Source organism: Sipha flava, unplaced genomic scaffold (assembly GCF_003268045.1).
Source record: "Sipha flava isolate LNK unplaced genomic scaffold, YSA_version1 181_pilon_pilon, whole genome shotgun sequence".
Classification (NCBI taxonomy): Eukaryota; Metazoa; Arthropoda; class Insecta; order Hemiptera; family Aphididae; genus Sipha; species Sipha flava.
Genome location: NW_020272220.1, coordinates 358,329 through 371,392, shown reverse-complemented (window position 1 = coordinate 371,392; position 13,064 = coordinate 358,329). Strand labels below are relative to the sequence as shown.

General features: G+C 28.5%; 4 protein-coding genes across 4 annotated transcripts; 2 read left to right on the top strand and 2 right to left on the bottom strand.

The window, feature by feature from the left end:
• Window positions 1-2,465: 2,465 nt before the first annotated feature.
• LOC112680866 (probable aminopeptidase NPEPL1) lies at window positions 2,466-5,598 on the top strand. The gene is made up of 9 exons (XM_025551089.1): window positions 2,466-2,800; window positions 2,870-3,052; window positions 3,125-3,412; window positions 3,481-3,705; window positions 3,767-3,945; window positions 4,012-4,135; window positions 4,843-5,019; window positions 5,078-5,188; window positions 5,424-5,598. The coding sequence occupies exons 1-9, from the start codon at window positions 2,651-2,653 to the stop codon at window positions 5,529-5,531; spliced, it is 1,545 nt and encodes a 514-aa protein (XP_025406874.1). The 5' UTR covers window positions 2,466-2,650; the 3' UTR covers window positions 5,532-5,598.
• Window positions 5,599-5,934: 336 nt separating this feature from the next.
• On the bottom strand, window positions 5,935-6,856 carry LOC112680890 (programmed cell death protein 6). Its single transcript, XM_025551114.1, has 3 exons — window positions 6,591-6,856; window positions 6,141-6,516; window positions 5,935-6,055 (listed from the first exon to the last, which is right to left on the bottom strand). Exons 1-3 carry the CDS (start codon window positions 6,647-6,649, stop codon window positions 5,954-5,956), a joined length of 537 nt encoding a protein of 178 aa, XP_025406899.1. The 5' UTR covers window positions 6,650-6,856; the 3' UTR covers window positions 5,935-5,953.
• Window positions 6,857-6,986: 130 nt separating this feature from the next.
• On the top strand, window positions 6,987-8,644 carry LOC112680888 (TM2 domain-containing protein CG11103). The gene is made up of 4 exons (XM_025551113.1): window positions 6,987-7,246; window positions 8,018-8,102; window positions 8,171-8,286; window positions 8,373-8,644. Exons 1-4 carry the CDS (start codon window positions 7,065-7,067, stop codon window positions 8,584-8,586), a joined length of 597 nt encoding a protein of 198 aa, XP_025406898.1. The 5' UTR covers window positions 6,987-7,064; the 3' UTR covers window positions 8,587-8,644.
• LOC112680887 (nucleolar protein 9) lies at window positions 8,466-11,502 on the bottom strand. The gene is made up of 10 exons (XM_025551112.1): window positions 11,048-11,502; window positions 10,755-10,987; window positions 10,397-10,667; window positions 10,162-10,339; window positions 9,932-10,085; window positions 9,408-9,536; window positions 9,174-9,347; window positions 8,972-9,115; window positions 8,610-8,909; window positions 8,466-8,551 (listed from the first exon to the last, which is right to left on the bottom strand). The coding sequence occupies exons 1-9, from the start codon at window positions 11,235-11,237 to the stop codon at window positions 8,646-8,648; spliced, it is 1,737 nt and encodes a 578-aa protein (XP_025406897.1). The 5' UTR covers window positions 11,238-11,502; the 3' UTR covers window positions 8,466-8,551; window positions 8,610-8,645.
• Between the last annotated feature and the right edge of the window lie 1,562 nt (window positions 11,503-13,064).

Below are 13,064 nucleotides of genomic sequence, written 5' to 3'. Positions count from 1 at the left end.
TTTTTAATTGCAACGTATATTCTGTACATTCTCTGTATCTGTATATTCTCAATTAGCTGAAACATTCCAGCCTCATTCGTGCACCGATCCCGAAAACGATACAATGATTGAAATTCAACAATTTCTATCAGCTTCGCTACCTATGTCGCTACCTGCAAAACCCATCTTTCCTGGTGAAATGCAGTATATAATTAAAAAATTACCTCCCGGCAAGGCGCCTGGAAATGACCTCATTACAAACAAAATTCTGAAAAATCTGTCTCTCAAAACTATATCATTGCTCACCCACATATATAATTCTATGCTAAGATTTTCCCACTTCTCTAAAATCTGGAAATTTGCAATCATTATACTTGTACACAAACCAAATAAACCTAACACTTATCTTCGTCATACCGTCCCATAAGTTTACTTCCAGTCCTTGGTAAACTTTTCGAAAAGGCCCTCCTGAAAAGATTACGTCCCATCCTTCAAAACAACCATATCATACCAAATAATTAGTTTGGTTTTTGAAACAGGCACTCAACAATCCATCAAGTTCATCGTCTTACTGATGAAATCTCAACTGCTCTCGAAAATAAAGAATACTATTCTGGACTTTTTTTAGATATTGCTCAAGCATTCGATAAAGTCTGGCACGATGGCTTACTATACAAATTAAAACTTTTCATTCCAGCTCCCTACTATCTTATTATCAAATCTTATCTACAAAATCGTTCGTTTGTCGTACGACAGGGGAACGATATTTCATCTACCCACTCAATATATGCTAGAGTTCCACAGGGTAGTGATCTATCCCCTGATCTATATAATATATTCACAGCAGACATCCCTCAATCTAGTAACACCCTTCTAGCAACATACGCTGATGACATAGCTATTCGTTCCTCCAGTCCAAATCCTATTTTAGCTTCAGCTGAACTCCAGAATCATGCTAATAAAATTGAAGAATGGGCCAAAAAATGGAAAATAAAAATTAATACGGAAAAGTCTGTACAAATTACTTTTACGTTAAAACATTTTCCCTGTGAGTGCCCTCAATTAATTATGAACAACGCCCCCCATCCCTGTCCAAACCAAAATTAAGTACTTAGGCATAACGCTTGATAAAAGACTAACTTGGAGCCCCCACTAAAAAGAAAATCATCGAACAACAGACTTCACCTCCTCCGACCACTCCTAAACTCCAAAATAACACTCCAAAACAAACTAATTACATATAAGTCAATCATAAGACCAATCTGGTCTTATGGAATAGCAATCTGGGGTCCAGCAAATCCCTCGAACATCAGGCCAATTCAGGCTTTTCAATCAATTGCGCTAAGGTTAGTAACCAAACTTGGAAAACAAACCCTACTACAGTATATCAAAACATAAACATTTATTTTATATATTTTAATTTATATATATATATATAATAGTTAAAACTAAATATAGTAAGTATAGTGATATGGTTTTGTGTATTTAAATAAGTCATTTTATTTATTGTATACTCATTGATTACGAGTATAATATAATCAATATATATTATATACATTATGTAAATAATGAATAGTGCAATTTTAAATTAATATTCTCAATTCTATAATGAAATTAAATTTTGATTAAACGTAATGAAAAATGTTTAATTTAATAATTTAGTGTGTTCAACTATTTTATATAGTGTAAAGTAATATTGTTTTGCCAACCGAAAATATGGCGAACGTATGATAATCTTGCGTCTCCGGGCTTCACTTCTCTCAATGAAAAACATCGGTAGTTCGTTATCTAGTATAATATAGATATCTGTGATTTAGTATGGATTTTATCAAATGCCCATAATATCGACAATCGGAATTTTACTATTTATAGATGTGAATAACAACAAACCACGAAAAAAAGCATAATGATAATGTTTACAGTAATTATGATTATATTATAGTACCTGTATAACAATTATTAATAAATAGGTACTTATAAAATATTAACATTATAGTTCTTGGTGTAAAAAAAAATACTGATATTCCACAAAAACTTTCACAAAGTAAAAAACACTATAACTAATAATTTTCTGCAACGAAAAAAAACTTGTCCAAAAAATGCACAGATATCAATATTTTCCAAGCTTTTAATTTATAAGGAATTCAACAATGTCCCTAAGCTTTTCTATATTCTCCTAATTTATAAATATTATCTTCGTACCTGTTTTGTTTCAATATCAATATCCAATACTTAGCGTAGGATTTTAATATTGATATCTGCCTAATATGAGTATTTTAGATAATTACTTGTAGTTTTTTGTGGAATATGTTTTAAGCTCATATCAATGTTTTAATTTTAATTTATAAACTGATAATAAAATCGGTGATAGTGATAACGAAGTCCGTCATCTTGTAGATATCTGGATTCCTTGTCGCTAGACGCTTGTGGCGCTAGTGGAGTGCTTGGCATAAAACTGATAAATGATTTTACATTTTCCGTTTCTATCGTCTAATTGGTGTATCTTAATTCGTGGTTATTATTTATTGGTAAAATTTTCATAAACCTTTATCATCAATTAACTCTTTTTTCAATCTTGTTTCAAAAATAATTTCTTACTGTGGCATTGATTGTTCTTTGTCATACGGTTTGCGAAGTCATATTACTTTTGTGAGTGGCATTGTTTTTTAGAATGCCTTCCACAATTTTAAAGTTTTCCGGTACTCTGAGTAAAACTGATCCTATCAGTGTACCAGTTTTTATAGTGGGTCAAGAAAATCATGTAACTAATTTGTCCTATTCTGAAATAAAATGCAAGTTAGAGCCACGGGTTAATGAACAGGTGAGAATTGTCTGTAAATTACTATATATTTTCTGCTAAATAGTTAATGCAAATATTAACATGTTTCAGACTTATAGATCTGCTATATCGTTATTGAATCCGTGTCCAACTGATACTTGTCCACTTTTTCTTAACACTGCCACTGTAGCATGCTTTTCCAATAATCGTAGTCGTCATAATTCTTCGGCACAACCCCATATGCTCACCAAATTGATCAACTCAAATTCAGCTGGTTATGATGAATGCATTGTGGTTTGTTAATGAACTATTTATTTTTAATTTTAATTTATTATTTTGAAATAATATTTTAAATAACCTCGTTAGATTGTTTGTACACGAGAAGATATGTTTGCTTCTGGTTGTGCTGCAGCTCGAGCATTCTATGATTTTTGCTGTAAAACTAAAGTATATGTTGGCAAATTAAAGGCTCAAAAAAAATCTATTGTAACTGTTACAATAGAGTTTCTAATTATTCCCAATGCTAATGATCCAGATTATAAAGTATCGAAAGAAGAAATAGAAACTATGGAAAGAATAGCTAACTCCGTTAGGATGGCAGCACGTATTGTAGATACTCCATGTAATTACATGAATGTTGATCATTTCTTGGATGCAAGTTGAACATAAATTGGCTGAAATTTAATACATTGAACAATTTTAATTTTGAATACAACTTTCAGGAAATAAAGCAAGTAGGAGCAGATTTGAATATTATCCCAGTTATAATCAGGGGTGAAGAATTGAAGAAAAAAGGACTAGGAGGAATATATGGTGTAGGTAAAGCGTCTACTGTAGAGCCAGCATTAGCTGTATTATCTTTTACCCCAAGTGGAGCTACAGAAACAATTGCTTGGGTTGGCAAAGGTATTGTTTATGATACTGGTGGCCTAAGTATAAAAGGAAAAGTAAATATATAGTTAATTAATTTTTATTTTTCTTAATTATATATATGAAAAATAATTACAGACCTCTATGCCAGGCATGAAACGTGATTGTGGTGGAGCAGCTGCTATATTAGGGGCATTTCATGCCATAGTAAAAACTGGCTTCAAACAGAATCTTCATGCCATTTTTTGTCTAGCTGAAAATTCTGTTGGGCCAGATTCAACACGTCCAGATGATATACATACACTTTATTCAGGAAAGTGAGTCTTAACTTTATAATTAAACATTTAATATAACAAATATTATAAATAAATGTTTCATTTTAGAACTGTCGAAATCAACAATACAGATGCTGAAGGACGTCTAGTTCTATCAGATGGTGTAGTGTATGCATCTAGGGATCTTAATGCTAAAATAATATTAGACATGGCTACACTTACTGGAGCACAGGTACATTAAACATTAATATAAATAGTTTAAATATATTTATGTACCAAAAAACATTGATATAACACATAAGCATTTTAAAAGCCCCTATATAAAAAATTGATACTTAAAATGATTGCGTTTTATATAATATTCATTTACAAATTTTATAACTAAAACTTTTAGTCTAAAAGTATATAATATCAAGAATAAGTTTTATTTACATTTTTGAATGTTAAAGTATTTATAATCAATACACTATTAACAACAAATTATGAAATATTATGATCTAACAAAGTTTGTATTTTGAATCGTGTCATGTAACAATATTATTTAAAAAAAAAAAATTTGCAACTTATTATTTTAAGTATTATTGCAAGAACAAAATAAAATGAAACATGCCAATAATATTACCCCTTACATCACATTTTTCTATTAAAATTCACACCCAATATTTTTCAATTCCACCTGTTCATTATCACTTAGATCTTATAGTGTAAAATAAAACATAAATTATAATTGGTTGAAAGTAATGTTAAATTATTATAATGTTTACAACAAAGTGTGAAAAAGTTGATTATTCTTGAATTCTGCCTTGGCCCTTGACCACTGACCTTTACCATTGATATGTTTACTTTACATTTAATTCTAAAGATTAGAATAAATATGTAAATTTATATAAATTTAGGCTTTATTACAGTTAATTTATTGTAAAAATGTTATTATTTTAGTCAATTAGCACTGGGAAATATCATGCAGCAGTGATGTCTAACTCGGCACAATGGGAAAAAAAAGTCGTTTCTGCTGGCCTTGTGTCTGGAGATTTAACATTTCCAATTGTTTACTGTCCAGAACTACATTTCTGTGAATTTTCATCATCTGTAGCTGATATGAAAAATTCTGTAGCTGTAATATGATAACTTTCAATTCGTATACTTTATCTTCTAAAATTAATGTAATTTTAAGGACCGTTCAAACGCCACTTCATCATGTGCCGGACTTTTTATAGCAGCTCATCTAGGCTTTGATTCTCCTCATAAATGGATGCATGTGGATATTGCTGGGCCATCACACTATGTAATTACAATTTTTCTTATAATTGAAGAAAAAAGTATTAGAGGTCATTATTATCAGAGGTACTAGTATCTACTAAAATGGATGTCTAGTTAATCAAACTGCTTATTAGTACTGAGTAGATATCATTTAGATAGGTACCTCTAATAATAAGAATGGATATTTTATACTTAGTACATATTGTTAGACATGACATATTGTAGTTCATACATTTTTACTAATTTAATGCATTTTTTAGGGTGAAAGAGCAACTGGTTATGGAGTTGCACTTTTGATAGCACTTTTTGCTCATGAATCAACCAATCCTCTATTAGATACAGTTGCCAAGTTAACAAAATTACCATAATATAAATGGTCTACTTTATGATAACAATATTTTATTAAACCTTTTTCAGAAAAAATCAATTAAAATCTGTGTATAAAATAGTTGACATTTACTTGTTTTTATATAAGTGCCATCATTTTCTATATTTCTATTTTCATAGTAAAATCATTTAAATTGGTAAAATTGAATAATGTGTATTTTAAATAAATTAAAACAACTTGGTTATAACAGTAATAATAGTAATATATAAATTTAATTAATTAATTGCTCAAAAATATCACATAATTAATGTAGCATTAAAGTACTACCCTGAATACACGAAAGAAAAATATATATATATATAATTGTTATCTAACAATATTTCATTTTATATATTGTAAATAGTCCTAAATGCTGGACAGTTATGTATAAAATATACTTATTAAACAATATACAACATAAATTTATATTTTCAAACCAAACACCATGTTTAAAAATTGCTCGTAGTGAATTGTAATATATCCATCTTGATCAGTGTCAAATTGACGGAATGCAGCTGTAAGTGTCTGAAAAATAATTGTGTTTCAATTAAAAATGGAATAATAGAATTTCAAGTATGACTATATTTAGTAAAATGTTATTAACACATACATGTAATACAACACAACATTGAATAAAATCGTCAAATAATATAGTTCCACGACCAAAACGGTCAAACCTCTTGAGCATAACTGAGACAACTTGTTCACTGAGACTATAACCGAACGATGTAAGTGCATTTTTGAGTTCGGTTACATTTATGTTGCCTGATCCATCACGATCAAATGACCGAAAACATGCTTGCCAATCGGTCACATACTTCCACAGGGCCCCAAAATCTTCAAAAGATACAGTACCTCTATTTTGCTTATCAAACATGCCTATCATTAATCGCACTGTTTCTGGATTAAAAGGAGTCCATGTGCCGTTGGAAAGCGCCATTTGAAGTTCATCGGACGAGATAAATCCACTTCTGTCTTTGTCAACCCTGCATAAAGTTATCCGACATTATATTATTTACTGTACACATTATGACAAATTCTGTCGGTTACATTCACATACCTTTGAAACACATCCCACAAGAATTCTCTGGACGGCATTGGAGACATAAAATTTGCCATATTTATGTCGGAAATAATTTGCAATAGAAATATTGACTGGGTTTAGCCGAAAATATTATAACATATGAGTCACCGATAACGCCTTTTTATAGCTTTAGTGGGCCAAATAAGTGTAGTAAATTTTTTATACGTTAGGCAACTGAACCAAGCGAAACAGGCACGTCGTATCTGGACAGTTGACAACTTCATCGTAATGAATATTTGATAAAGCTCATCAGGTTGTCCATTCGTTCATCATCACTATCACCTTAAATATCGTCACAGAATAATATTATGTATCGTATTATCTCTATTCATGGTATTCTATAAAAAGATAACTTTTATGATAACAATATTTGAATTGATTGTATTATCAGCTTAAGTTTTAACAAAAAACTATTTTAAATCCGTTTTCAATTCGTCATGATCACAAGAAATGGCCAACAAGTTTAACTGGACCGTATTATACCTAGTGGCAAGTCTCTGTTGTTGTTACTGTCACACGACGTTAAATGAGGATTTGTCGAAAAGTGATGGAGTTTTCAAAAATGATTCGATGATTGAAAACAATCAAGAACCGTATTTTCCACTTGGACCGCTTGTCAAATGCTCATTTCTGTAAATTTTTTCATTATAAACTCGTGTTAACATTATCTTTTCGTGCCTTCACAAATTATGGTACTGATTCTTTGTTGCTCTGCATCTGAAAAATGTATCACCTTCTACCCATGTTTACTATTTTATTTTCTTGGTGATAAAAAAGCGAGAAAAACTATTGAAAAATAATTTTGCAATATTAAATATTGCAATTGAATTAATTTACATGTAAATTTGATCAAAGTTAACAACATTCATAATATTTTTGTACTGCAAGCAAGTCTCAGAAGATTATAGTGTGTTAGGGCTAAAAGTTTATATAAGACAACAAAATTTAACATTTAATATCTTTGGTAGAATTTAAATGATCAAAGTAAAAATAATAAATCTGCTTGATATTGTTTTAAGAAATGTAGTTATTTTCATATAGTTCAATTAATTCTAAAATATTATTGTTGGCAATTTTTTGAACATCAATGAAATATTTTTTTATTTTTATATATATATTATATTTTTATATTTGAACATCAAAAAAATAATACATTTTTAATTATATATCCATTTATAGATGACCAAGTGATAAGCCAGTAATCAATCATTTCTATTCCATTAATAGTCTAAAAATAATCAACCATTAACTACTAATTTAATGTATTACAGCAATGGTTTTTAATCTGTAGTACAAAGCGCTTTAATTTTCCTAATCATGTACACATAATATACATGGATATTTTTAAAATATTAAATTAATAATAAAATTAGTTATTGAAATATTTTTTCATTAATTTTTAGACCTATGGAATTTATTGATTGTGAATCAGTAGATTTAAAAGGCAATAAATCAAGAGATGATTCTGGTTCAGGAGGTTGTTATAAGGTATAATAATATTATATATTTTTGATTATAAATTTCTTTTAGTTAATTATTATAATTGAATGTTTTAGTATGGTGGTAGCTATAGATATGAAGACGTACAACAAGTAGATGTCCAATGCACTGTTTTAGAAGGAATAGAATGTCATGGTTCTCGAACATTCACTAAAAAATTTCCATGTGTTAAGTAAGAACAATTTTATAAAATATATACATTTTCCATTTATTTTTGAAAATATTAAATAATCATACATATATATTTTATCATTACAGATATGGTGGCTATTATTTTCTAACAACTCTTCTGTACTCAATTTTACTTGGTTTCCTTGGTATGGACAGATTTTGCTTAGGACAAACTGGAACAGCCGTAGGAAAATTATTGACACTTGGAGGTGGTGGAATTTGGTGGATAGTAGACGTTATACTATTAGTAACTAATCAACTTTTACCTGAAGATGGCAGTAATTGGAATAATTATGTTTAAAATTATCATTATATTTTTGTTACCTTAATATGTATATATATATTAATATTAAAATCAATTTAACAGTATTTATTAATTTCAAACACTTTAAGTGTTTTGAGTTTATTTTGATCTGCTTTTAGCCACTCATCTTTCTGATGCCTGAATAAACCCAAATTTAATTTATTTGAAATTATAGAACCGAATTGTGTACTAGTAAGATCAGATTCATGTCGTAAAAATTCAGTCATGATCATCAAATGCTGCTTTGAATCTGCTACTTTCCATATACAGTCAAAAGCACGAGAACCACTTTTAGATTTTGCCAAAGTTGTATAATAATCCTTTAATAAAATAATGTGTTTAAAAAAAATAATATAACATATTCAATAAATCATCATATTACTTTTAATTTCCAGATCATTTTTTCACGACTTCTTTCTCCAATAAATTCACTTTCAAAATATGCATTTGCAATATAACTACCTTTTACATCACATAGTATGTATACAAGACGTTCAGAGTTTAAATTGATTAAATTATTTATAATCTACAAAAAAAAATTTATTGAAACTAGCTTTGAAAATACATATCAAAGAATATATTACTTTAATTGGTTTATTGAACTTCAATAAATTTTGAACTATCATTGACCCATGAATATTAATTGGTGGTTCATTACAAGAATTATCATAATTTTCATTAACTTTTAAACTAAGAATTAATAAAACTGTAATACCATCTTCGGTTTCTTCTTTGCATTTAAGTGATTCACATAATGTCTGTTAAAAATAAATTTAGTATAAAACAATAAAATTTGAATTAGTTTATTAATGTATTACTTTAAAAAATAAAGCTTGTTTACTCTTCAGTCTTAAACAAACATTAGACAATTCTAATAAAACTCCAGTATATCCAAGATTAATCAACTGTGGTATTTTTTCCTTTAGTTGATCAAACATTGATTCAAACTAAATTTTAAAATAAAAATAAATATTCATAATTATAAATATATTTTAGATGCTATACTATATTATTATTTTTGAAAAATGAAACAAAATAAAATTGAACACAATAATAATGTCACTTTAGATTATTATTGGAATTAAAGTTTTATATTCAGATTAAAAAACTGTCTTTGTATAATGTATATAGATGCAGTTCCCCAACTTTTTAGACTTGCAACTATTTTTCTGAATAAGGTTTTCTCTGGACACCCTTCCCCATATAGCACAAAGAATCATAAATATTATTTTTACACCCAATACAATTCTACAAAAGTGTAGTATCCCTGTATAGATACCATGGCTCACATATTGAGAACAACTTGTATACTGCGTTATTAAATATCCAACTATAATATTACTTGTATGGTATCTGTGGTTTTCAATAATAATTTTTGAATGGTAAAATTTCCATTGCGATGAACAGCTAAATCTCCAAGTTTATTCATGAAATATGTAGAATATAATGATTTATTAAATTTTTCTGATGATTCAGAAATAATAACATCAAGCAGTCTGAAATATAAACATTTTATTGCTAATAAACATAAATTAATAAATTTTACAAGTTATAAAATAAATTAAGCGATACCTGGCAAATGAACTGTTTTCGAGAACATTTAAAATATTTTCAGAAGAACTTTCATTTTTCGAAAATGTAACGCTCATTAATTTATCAACTAGTGCTTTATATCTTTTTTTAGATACAGGTGCAATACATTTCAATAATACTTGTAAAAGTCCAGATGTAATATCAGTTTTAGGCATTTCTATAAATAATAATTTAATTTAATAATTTATTGAATTTATAACATTTCACATTCTACCTGAAAACTGTTGAACACTAATTAAATTGTCAGCATATTTCTTCAATAAATTTTTAAGTTCTTTGTTTGTATCAACTTTTTCACCTTTTTGATGAGAGTTTTTAGAAGATAAATATGGTTCACCACATAAACATGCCATACAACTGCGTACAATATGATTAGCATACGTGTCCCATACAAATTCTTCCAAGTTATTTAATATAAATTTGCATAACTTATTTATAAAATGAAGATAATTTTCTTTTGTGGATTCTGATACTTCTTTAGTTACCTTTTGTTAAAAATTGTTTAATATTTGAAATGGTGAATATTAATTAATTTTTTTAATTTTAAATAATATTTATAAAATATGAAATACATTTTTAAATGCTCTATATGTAGCATTGTGTAATAACTGTTGAAGTACGTGACTGGCAAACTGATCACAGCAAATTGGTCTTAAATCTTTTTCAAATTGTTCAATTAAATTAAATACAGTCTCATCACTAGCAGCTGGTAATAAATCATCAATTACACGAGACACTACTTGGTTACTGCAATAGTTCACTTCATTTCCCTTTAACTGCTTGAAAACATTATCCACAAAATTACCTGAAAACAATTTGTATAAATTATATAAAACACAAATGGAAATGTAAAATATATAATTACATTTATCCTCATCACTTTCAAATGCTTCTTTCGACACTTTAAGAATATTCAAAAAGTACTGAAAATCATCTTCTTGAATTTGAAAACCATGACCAAACTTTCCTCGTTTAGAGTACTTCATTGCTCGTTGATAATTTGAAATATGCTTTTTCTTGCGTTTAAAACCTACTCCGGACGATTGCGAATCCATAATTGAAAAAAAATTTACACTAATATGAAATATAAAATTTTAATTAAATTTACTGTATTATGTATTTGAAAATGTTTTGAAAAAACATTCCTTTTCACACTTCACACGTGCAAAAGGTGCACTCAACTAGTTAGAAATTGATAACAAAATGATTAAAAATTCATGATATTTATTTTTCAAGATAACAGAAAGTGATAATGAAAACGAACACTTCACACACGAGCGCTTACCCGCAGTAAGGCATATAGCTGGCTTATCATAAAAGAACGTTATCATAGTTTTATAAATTCTTTACTTTTTATGAATATAAATTATATTATGTCCTTATGTATATGATAGGTAGGTAGTAGAGCAAACGAATAGTTGTAATGGAGACTGGAGTTATTTAATAAAATTACTTTATTACATATTAATTACTAGAAAAATGTAGTTATTTTTTTACAAGAATGGAATTAAAGGTCTTAACTCTTAATATAGTATATAACCTAATAATACCATATTTTATCGTTTCGCTCTTCTCTTTGTAATTTTAGTTTTCTTTTGGCAAATCCACTGAGAGGTGCCATTTTAAAATTAATTTAAATATTAAATATATAAGATAAAATGTATAAATACTATAAATTGTACAAATATTAACGCAGGTGACGTTAGCATAAGTGCGACGTGCGTTGAATGTGAATGTAAGTGCCCAATCGGAGACCATAATATAATTCTATATTTCTATATAAATCAATATAATGACAATACCTTCGCTCAAAGTATTTTAAAAATAGACATACAAGTATACAGTAGTCACAGTCTAGATATGATAAGAACAACTTGACGTAGTATAGTACCGGTATTTAGCTATAAATAGCAATTATTTCCTAATCGATCGTTTTAATTTAGTTACAAGTTACATTACTTAGATTATAATTAAAACCCGATGTATTTGATTTTATTTGCGTCATATTTAGGCAATATTAAAAATTTGGTTAAAATTAAAAGCAATCATATAATAATGAGCCCCTCTCAATACTTTAGGTGGGCCGGCCTAAGGCCGGACACATATTAGGGTGGGCTGGGCACACACTGGCCCTCATTTAGCTACGTGCCTGTCTACCTATCATATACATTAGGACATAATATAGTTTAAATTCATCAAATGTAAAAAAATTATAAAACTATACATTATAATATACCTAATAGTATATTAATATAAACCTTTTAAATCAAAAGAGATCTTCTAGCTCCTACATTTAACATTTTACATTTACATTTACATTTTACAATTTGAAGTTATGATAACGTTCTTTTATGATAAGCCAGCCAAATGCCTTACTGCGGGGAAGCGCTCGTCTTCACACCACGGTCTTAGAAGATATCTTTTTAGACTGTGAGTAGAATCAAGTTTTTGCCATTGAACTCTTTATGATAACTCTATCTGTTATCTATATATTATATGTTAATGGCTAGAATTGAGAACGGACACTCAATTTTGTCCATGGTTATAGATACTATGGTTGTACGACAGCTGGTATCTACTAGTTTTCCTGGAGTGTGATAATAAACATGATAAAAAAAAAAAAAGAAGAAAAAAAAGTACCAACTACTAACAACACAAAAAAGTTTCTTTACGAATTTTTTGTTTATGCATTAATCGCCCTGTACTGAATACAAACAATTATTATCCGTTATTTATGTGATCGACGACCGTTAATGTTCGTTATTTGCCCGCCATTTGCGTAATTTCAAGTAGGTAGGTAGGTACTAATTATAGACATGTAAACTAACTTAGTTTATATGCCTATGGTACTAACTATTATAGGTTTCCGCAGCTGCAAGTTC

Coding starts and splice junctions, on each gene's coding strand:
- LOC112680866 (XM_025551089.1), top strand. CDS start 2,651: ATGCCTTCCACAATTTTAAAGTTTTCCGGTACTCTGAGTAAAACTGAT. Junction 3,413..3,480: donor ATGTTGATCATTTCTTGGAT/GCAAGTTGAACA, acceptor TACAACTTTCAG/GAAATAAAGCAAGTAGGAGC. Junction 4,136..4,842: donor CTACACTTACTGGAGCACAG/GTACATTAAACA, acceptor TTATTATTTTAG/TCAATTAGCACTGGGAAATA.
- LOC112680887 (XM_025551112.1), bottom strand. CDS start 11,237: ATGGATTCGCAATCGTCCGGAGTAGGTTTTAAACGCAAGAAAAAGCAT. Junction 9,537..9,931: donor AAACCACAGATACCATACAA/GTAATATTATAG, acceptor TTTAAAATTTAG/TTTGAATCAATGTTTGATCA. Junction 9,116..9,173: donor AGTTCAATAAACCAATTAAA/GTAATATATTCT, acceptor TTTTTTTTGTAG/ATTATAAATAATTTAATCAA.
- LOC112680890 (XM_025551114.1), bottom strand. CDS start 6,649: ATGGCAAATTTTATGTCTCCAATGCCGTCCAGAGAATTCTTGTGGGAT. Junction 6,517..6,590: donor TTGTGGGATGTGTTTCAAAG/GTATGTGAATGT, acceptor AACTTTATGCAG/GGTTGACAAAGACAGAAGTG. Junction 6,056..6,140: donor AATGTTGTGTTGTATTACAT/GTATGTGTTAAT, acceptor ATTATTTTTCAG/ACACTTACAGCTGCATTCCG.
- LOC112680888 (XM_025551113.1), top strand. CDS start 7,065: ATGGCCAACAAGTTTAACTGGACCGTATTATACCTAGTGGCAAGTCTC. Junction 7,247..8,017: donor CTTGTCAAATGCTCATTTCT/GTAAATTTTTTC, acceptor ATTAATTTTTAG/ACCTATGGAATTTATTGATT. Junction 8,287..8,372: donor AAAAAATTTCCATGTGTTAA/GTAAGAACAATT, acceptor TTATCATTACAG/ATATGGTGGCTATTATTTTC.